This window comes from Sphaeroforma arctica (assembly GCF_001186125.1).
Source record: "Sphaeroforma arctica JP610 unplaced genomic scaffold supercont1.15, whole genome shotgun sequence".
NCBI classification, from domain to species: Eukaryota; class Ichthyosporea; order Ichthyophonida; genus Sphaeroforma; species Sphaeroforma arctica.
In genome coordinates this window covers 60111-68591 of record NW_014040543.1, presented here as the reverse complement: position 1 = coordinate 68591, position 8481 = coordinate 60111, and the positions used below count along the sequence as shown (strand labels likewise).

Sequence of the window (8481 nt, the reverse complement as noted above, 5' to 3'; positions counted from 1 at the left end):
TATGTGTGTGTGTGTATGTGTGTGTGTTTATGTGCGTGTGTGTGTGTACGTGTGCGTGTATGTGCACACGTGTGTGTGTGCGTGCGTGTGTGTGTACGTGTGCGTGTGTGTGTGTTTATGTGCATTCATGTACGTATTTATGAAGACATATCTATATGTTTGTAAGTAGATATATGCACGAACGAATATATATATATATACATATATATATATATATATTGTATCCATGCTGACCCCAGTATGTGTTGTGTCGTGTTCAATGGATTGGACTAACTGAATAGGTGATGGTTGTATCTGCGCAAGTTGATCTATTAATCATGTAGTCCTTCTACCTGTCTGACTACATATTAATGTTGATGAATAGCGCACCACCAGAGGTTGGTTGCATATCATTACGCATGCGTTCACAGTGCAGTAGAGCATGCACACAAAAAGTTTCGACTTTTGCAATCGGAATCTGTTATTTGCACTGCTATGGTTGATTTCTTGAACGGACGACATGTACGTCATCTTTTGAGAAGGTCTGTAGTGGTTCAATCACAACCGCTGTCGATCCTATCCCTGCCAGGTTTTCTCTGCCATTTCACGTCAGCTAGACATCCATCACTTCGCCTTTCCTTTTTTCTTCTGAGGATCTTCGTATGTGCTATATTGGTAAAAGAGGAATGATCATTGGAAAGCAATAAATAATTCGAGTATAACAAATCTCACCAACATACACTAAACTCGTCCCATTTTTGCTGGAGATGCAGGCAAAAAAAGCCTTTGGAGTTTCACCTCTACGGCCCGTCGAGTTTGTGTTTTTAGAGAAGCGGCATTGGGTCGAGGCCAAGCGATATCCGGTATGTGCACGATGACTGTTTGCACATTCTTCTGTTAAAATTGGCTGATTGAGCAGTGGCATATACATTAGAGTGTACACCAATGCCCATGCACCTTGTCACGAAATATAGCAGATTCGGATGTGTTTGCAACACAATGAACTGACACTCAGCTTTTTGTGCATGTTCTGCAGACTACTAGTCTTCGTACTCAAACCAATCATTTTGGCTAGGTTTTTACACTTTTAGGGCAGAGCATCGGGTCGATTATTTTGGGTTGGGAGGCGATGCAGAAGTGTGTGCCTGATATCTACATTGACACGATGGGCTATGCGTTCACGTACCCACTCTTCAGGCTTCTGTGTGATTGCAAAGTGGGCGCGTATGTTCACTATCCCACAATCAGCACAGACATGCTGACGAAGGTGTGTTTTTATTACATGTTTGCTAGAAGTATATCTACATGTATTCTCCGAGTACAACTCAACTCATAAAAGTACAAATGTGCTATTAAGATGGGTTTCTTCGGCATCTCTTGCATTTTATGAGAGTTGTCCACGTTAAGACTGATATTATTATTATGTGAAGTGCCGACATTTTACATGCACATCTGCTTTTCTATACCCCCCCCTGCAATTTTCAAGCATTTAACAGACCCATCTTGCGCTAATAAACCTAGTACACGGAATATTCAGTAGCCATGGCAACACTGCTATATCAGCGATTGATTTGGAACAAATTTCGCCGTTTAGTTGTGGCTCCCCCGCTTCACCATCATTGTCCCTACGTCTTTCATGTTATAATTTTCGTCAGCCGCATTAGAAATTTACATGATATTGTGGCATGTGCTCACGGATTGTAGGTTCAAAATAGGGAGGCCGCTCACAATAACCGAGGCACGGTATCTCGCAGCGCTGTTTTGAGCAAGGGGAAAGAGACTTACTACAAGGCATTCGTGTATCTGTACAGGCTCGTGGGGGGCTTGGCAAACGTAGTCATGGTCAACTCCACTTGGACCTTTGATAACATAGACACCATATGGAACACCAGGGAGGGTGTTACATCCATTGTGTATCCACCGTGTGATACTGTGGGGTTTGAAGCACTGCCCCTCACGGAGAGGCGTGTGCCCAATAAGATTATCTCTGTTGCACAGTTTCGACCGGAAAAGGACCATGAACTGCAGGTAGGCAGGGACCTATATGTGTGCGGTTATTATTGTGCAAGGACGCTAGAGTACAATGATATACAAGTTGACCGGAACCAAATGCAAATACTGTCTGTATGTATCTGTGTGTATCCGTCTATCGTTCGATATGGGCTCAGTGGCTGGTCACAGTCTTGGTCCGCAAAGTGCCGTACATCCAATGATTTGAAATCTATTTGACGGTCGAATGTTATCGAACCATTGTACTGGCGATACACTTCCCAGCACGGCCCTAAAGTGTTTGGCTTTACCTGGTAAATAATTGATCCCAGATGCAATGCATAGGAATAGTTTGAACGTTTTTACGATTGCTTTCCCATTCCTTCACAACTGTTTATACCAAGTCCGTGCTGTTCCAGCTTGTGGGTCATACTACTATTTTACTAACCAATACTTGGTCACAAATAGATTAGGGCGCTCGATCAATATTTGAGGGAGAATCCATTGGCGAAGGAAAACGATACCAAGCTATATATGATCGGTGGATGCCGCAACGAAGATGATGAGAATCGAGTGCGGAATCTCAAACTACTTGCCGACAGCCTCAGTATTTCGCAATATATATCCTTCAAGACAAATGTAAGTGGACGCGGATCAGATTGATTTCTTGCGTGTGCACATAAGGTTAATTACTGTGTCACATAGGCCATTGACACGGCCATATATCACAGCATTTACCATTCGCGCTCCCAGCCTTATCTGCAGCTAGTCTATTACTCGTTACTTTTAGCACATTTTTTTATCCAGTCACCACCCTTTCATATCCGCTCATATGATAAACTCTACTATGTAGGTGACATACTCCGAATTGAAGGATCATCTGGCCACCGCTCAGGTGGGTATGCACACCATGTGGAATGAGCACTTTGGCATTGGGGTAGTGGAATACCTGGCTGCCGGCGTCATTGCCCTCGCACACGATACTGCTGGGCCAAAGTGAGTAGCAACCGAACCCTTCGCATTTTGCGTTTGTGTCGATTCGTGTTGGTGAGGAAAAGTATCGCCCATTCCGGTGTCACCTTGCGTGAAAGGTCACGGATTTTATTTCCGTTTCGAGGCCATTGTCGCACATGTCGTAGGAGGTGGAACCCAACCGTGTACCTCAAACGTTTCTACGTACTTACAATTTCGATACCAGATTTGACATTGTCCTTGAAGAATTCCAAGGTAAAGGACCGTGTGGCTATCGCGCGTCCACACAAGGGCAATACGCGCAACAGCTGAAACATATTCTCTTGGGTATGTCTCCGCGATTCATTGTTGCATCGATTTGCTGTACCCCCCTGGCAATGATAGTGTATTGTGTACGCCTAAACTGAAATTTCGGTTCGCGTTCACCATTCATTGTGTTGCATTTGTGTGAACATGACTGTACTTTATCTGGATTGACAGACACCGTCCAATGCCCAGATGTGTTTCGTGCCTCTGATAATCCAAGCACAGTCGGATTTTTGGTCTGGAACTGTCATCGTTTTCTTTCATCAAATTACTATTTTCTGGACTACGGAATGTCACAACTTCTGTTCCACTTAAGAGGTCAATAGACGCCAAATCACTGTTGTTTAGATGTCAAAACCTACATATATTATGTGGTCAGTTTCAGTCGTTTACTCATCAAAGAACTACCACATACCATTCTTTCCCCACGTTTATAAAGTATATGTCGTATTTTTACTCTTTGTTCACTGCTCATCACAGACATGGGTGACGCTGAGCGACAGGTTGTACAGACAGTGGCAAGGGCAAGTGTGTCGCACAGGTTCAGTGAGGACATGTTTGATAAAAAATTCTTGGAAAGATTACGTGAGATATTGTAGTGCTAACTTATATTAAATAAAAGTTGACCATGAAGACAAACTCGGGTATGTTTCACTCAAATTTCGCCTGCTGAAGCACGCAAAGGCCATTAGGAGCCTTAATTTGGTGTTAAGTGATACATATAAAAGTACGGGAGAGTAATGTACATTTGGAGATGAATTTAGAGAGGGACAGTGGAGGAAGGGTGATGCCAGTGGTATCTAACGTTATTGTGCCGTTGGCATCCTTTACGACTGATATGGCTCCATGTTGTCCCTGACATTCGTCGTCATCCCACTCGCATCTTGCATCAGTAGAACATATGGCTTCTGTTAAAGCGGCGCAAGCGATATCGTTTATGCGCTCGACCAAGTCCTCGTTCTCAAAGCAATCAGGATTGACTAAGAAGGCTTTCCACTCACAAAATTGTAGTTCCGCACATTGCGCCTCGTTCGAGCCGCCACACATAAATGCAGCATCCTCAATGTACGGCTCTCCAGACATTACTGTGACATTTGCTTGCCGGGTCGACATAGCTTGCACGGCTCCGGAAAGAAGCCCGATCATTAAAATCTGCGAAATCATATTGGTGGTATATCTGTTGAACTAGGCTTGGAGTTGAAATTAACAGTAGCTTGGTTTTTTGGGTTTGTTGTTCGGATTGTCTAGTGGTTGTATTTATACTGATCGTACATGCAGGGCGTATCAGCCCGTTTCTCTCTGGATCAATATCATTCTCTTTGTAACAATACCATTCTTTTACTATGTCACGATGTAATGAGCAGGGAGAGAGCCGTATGGAACACACGACTCTCGAATAGTTTCTATTGCATACTATGTGAACTGGAAAAAAATTATTCCGCCAGTGTAAGAGCATGTTGTCGGCTCAGTTCCCAGGAGTTCCGGCACAACATGACGACAATCCCCGACTTAAATATACATCCCAGTCAGCTTGTTCAGGGACTGTGTGTTTACAAACTACAGACTACAGTGTACAGCCTGTGCCCTGTAGCCTTCTAAAGTATAGATGCAAATATTATAAGATGACTCTAGATGAGTCGCTGGTGTGTGTCGTGCCCGTCTTCGCCTCTTGTCTGTGCCAAAGAATGCTTTATTATTTTATATACTCTCTTCACTGTAAAATATGCCTGATCGGACTATTGTCCGAAGGACATGAATGTAGTATACAGTATACAATATACAGTGATCACTGTCCTCTGTTCCAGTGTTATCCGGTGTCGCCTGATCAGTGATCACTGTGATCAGTTTTTACTTTTTTTACTCTATTAACTATACAGTATTCACTTTTCTCTAGAGAATGTCACGACTTAGGGAGTCTTTTGTCTTAGTCTACAGTAGACTCTATAGTCTATACTATATGGTAGTCTATACTCTAAACTCTATACATATTTAGTACATACTACATCCTCTCAATTGTATTATGTCAACTTCTGACTCTATTGCTCATAATGTACTCTTTAGAGTAGAAACATTATAAATTTAGCAGTCGGGAAGAAAGGGACTTTAGTGAACAAACCAGATTTTCATTCTTATGTGATGCAATCGTTCAAAAACTGAACTAAAAAGTACCTCTTCTTCCATAATGATAAATAAAAACTAATAAGATGTGGACTTGTGTCTCGGGAGTCAGGACGCATGACTCCAGGAGGCAGGAGCTGAGGAGCATCAGTGCATCACAAATACTGTACTGTCGAGACTCGAGAGCAGTCGAGAGTAGAGATAAAATAGCGGAATCCCAGATGACACTTTTTAACTGGGCCACAGCCTGAGCCTAGTCAGCCTACACTCCCTGGTACCTACAGGCCCTCCAGTACGAATTTCACTATTTTGGACACTTTATGTATTCTGAATTTGTGAGGCCAGAAATCGTTTGTTTATTACCAGATAGATGTACATACTTTTAGTATTAAATTTTGGGTTTTCACTAGGGTTTCGGGTTTTCTAGATTCCCAATGTGTTAAGAGTACAAAATCAAAATGACCAAATTAGGAAATTCTACATATACAGCTTTTTATATATCAAAAGAAAGTGTAGTGGAAACTGAAATCTGTCTAGACGACGCGGACGAGGTCAAGACTCGCGAGCATACTTTTCACTTTGCCCACTGCCCACAGTGCCCAGTGCCCAATGCCCACTGTTGTTGTGTTCCTACTGTTATAATAAATATATTTATATACAAATTTTGGGACAAATGTATGTAAATACATAAAGCCCGACGCACCGAGAAACAGACACAAGCAAGTAAGCTACTCCCCACCCACCTAAAGCTTCCTGTAAAGCAAAACACAATTACTTCGTCGTAATGATCGCGCTGATTTTATCTATTGGGGTTCTATCGGCAGCCGTGCAGGCCATGGCAACTCGACAAACCAATGACACTACTACGGCAGGAGTACCGTACATTGAGGATGCTGCATTTATGTGTGGCGGCTCGAACGAGGCACAATGTGCGGAACTACAATTTTGTGAGTGGAAAGCCTTCTTAGTCAATCCTGATTGCTTTGAGAACGAGGACTTGGTCGAGCGCATAAACGATATCGCTTGCGCCGCTTTAACAGAAGCCATATGTTCTACTGATGCAAGATGCGAGTGGGATGACGACGAATGTCAGGGACAACATGGAGCCATATCAGTCGTAAAGGATGCCAACGGCACAATAACGTTAGATACCACTGGCATCACCCTTCCTCCGACAGGTAGTATATATGTAGATGTAGAAAACTACTGCTTGTCAATTCTGGACAAGACCACATGTGACGCAAACCAATATTGTGATTTTGACGACGATGTACTTGGCGATGAGGAATGTGAGGATGACGACAATAGTGTAGAAGACGCCAATCAACTTGTTTGTGCCTCTCTCACACCGGCATTGTGTCTTGCCGATCTGCGTTGTGAGCTTGACGACAATGTGTGCGAAGGTGGTGATTCCTTCGTCATTGTTCCTATGCCTGCCACAAACGCTTCTTCTCCAACAGCCGCTACAACCAGTGCAGCAGCGACTAGCACGGATGCTCCAGTAACAACAACTTCAGCAACAGTTGCCCCAGGAACACCATCATTAGTGGTGCCTGATGTTATTTGTGAGTCGTACACAAACCAAACCGTCTGTATTGAAATTATTTTCTGCGAGTGGGACGATGGAAGATGTGAAGCCGATGAAGACACGGTGAAACTAATTAATGACGCCTCATGCGTAGCCCTTACAACCGAGGAGACATGTAATACCAACACTGCTTGCGATTGGGAAGACGCGGTTTGTGAAGGTAGCGAGGATGCTATCTCGGTGATCACTAATGCTGATGGTTCCATAAGCGCTGAAATGACTGGAGTCACCGTGCCTGCTACCGGTACATTCCAGAATGCTGGAAAGTATTGTGACAATAAGTATACGGATGAGGTAGCCTGTGGTGCAGACAAGTACTGCAAATGGGACAATGGTGTTGGTGGAGACGAGTGCGAGGCTGATGAGTCTCTCATCGAGGCTGAGAATACACCCATTTGCGCTGCTTTCACAACTGCGGCGTTGTGTGCTGCAGATATGAGATGCGATTGGGATGACAACACATGTGAGGGAACTGACGATATGATCATAGCATAGTGTAAATGCAATAAAATATAACCAATAGGCCACTTTTAGTTTTGGTAGTAAAAGTACACAGTACGCTTGTTAATATCTTCTATATCTCGCCTTTTTCCTGTTGTGCGCGCACTTGCACTACGTCTTGGCACGCAAGGCTCATTCTTGTTTTGCGCGCCTCAATAAGCAGTAGTCGAGCTCATCATAAATATACTCAGCTTTGCTTTGCTCTAATCATGTTATTTCAAAAATGCAGCACACGAGGTAATACAATTTCTTTTGCATACAGCTATCAACGAAACTTATTAGGGTTCCCTACGATTTCTATGGTCACAACCCAACACACTCACTCTTGCAGTTATTTGAACGGCTGGCTTCTCATCCATTCTGGGATCAACATGCCGAAGACGAAAGTTATAGGACTCTGTGATCGCAATGGGTGCGACATTGTCAAATGGCCAAAGCACGATCTGAAGTAAAAATTACAATCCAAAAGCAATGTTAATAAATACGTGTATATTTTATTTGGGCCTCTCAGCGCTAGTGCTTAGTGTAGGTGAGGGTTGCTCACCCCCACACCCTTCGATGCGAAATACAAGTGCTCACTGTGAATCTGCCCCTATGGTGTACACACACGCGACATGCCATTAGGCGCACATATTTTGTATCAGAAGTTCGAAAAGCTTGTCCGTCATCCAAGGTCTCAGGGATCACAATTTTTCAAAACGTATACCTTTAAGACCAATCGAGTTGATCGAACTTCACCAACACAAGTAAATATATAATATTTCGAGGTACAATCTGTATATTTTACTTTTTATAAATACATATGTACATATTCACGATCACGGGACACGGAGTCCTGCCGCCCGTGGCCCTTATTTCTATTTTATTTTAGTATAGAAGTTCTGGTAGATGTGAACGGAAAACGCTTCAGTTGAGCTTGGGATGACGTAGATGAATGAAATGTTCAAATGTTCATCGTCGCTGCGCATTTCCCAAATTCTGAGAGATTCTGTCTTGAGTGCCACAATTCCATCTAAAGTGAAGCAGGC

At 43.2% G+C, this 8481-nt stretch overlaps 3 protein-coding genes across 3 annotated transcripts in view; 2 read left to right on the top strand and 1 right to left on the bottom strand.

The window, feature by feature from the left end:
- SARC_00486 (hypothetical protein) overlaps window positions 1-3879 on the top strand; it is a 4772-nt gene extending 893 nt beyond the window's left edge. The window contains exons 2-8 of the mRNA XM_014305821.1: window positions 753-842; window positions 1055-1246; window positions 1684-2007; window positions 2437-2607; window positions 2822-2964; window positions 3167-3267; window positions 3727-3879. Of these exons, the coding sequence (XP_014161296.1) occupies window positions 753-842; window positions 1055-1246; window positions 1684-2007; window positions 2437-2607; window positions 2822-2964; window positions 3167-3267; window positions 3727-3845 (1140 nt within the window). The 3' untranslated portion in view covers window positions 3846-3879. The remainder of the gene's footprint in view (window positions 1-752; window positions 843-1054; window positions 1247-1683; window positions 2008-2436; window positions 2608-2821; window positions 2965-3166; window positions 3268-3726) is intronic.
- A 75-nt stretch (window positions 3880-3954) lies between these two features.
- On the bottom strand, window positions 3955-4329 carry SARC_00485 (hypothetical protein; the record flags this gene model as incomplete). Its single annotated transcript, XM_014305820.1, has 1 exon — window positions 3955-4329. The coding sequence occupies one exon, from the start codon at window positions 4327-4329 to the stop codon at window positions 3955-3957; it is 375 nt and encodes a 124-aa protein (XP_014161295.1).
- A 1641-nt stretch (window positions 4330-5970) lies between these two features.
- Window positions 5971-7477, top strand: SARC_00484 (hypothetical protein). The gene has a single exon (XM_014305819.1). It carries the CDS (start codon window positions 6149-6151, stop codon window positions 7445-7447), a length of 1299 nt encoding a protein of 432 aa, XP_014161294.1. The 5' UTR covers window positions 5971-6148; the 3' UTR covers window positions 7448-7477.
- Window positions 7478-8481: the final 1004 nt, after the last annotated feature.

Bases quoted from the DNA above. Each gene is read 5' to 3' on its own strand.
- SARC_00484 (XM_014305819.1), top strand. From the start codon at position 6,149: ATGATCGCGCTGATTTTATCTATTGGGGTTCTATCGGCAGCCGTGCAG.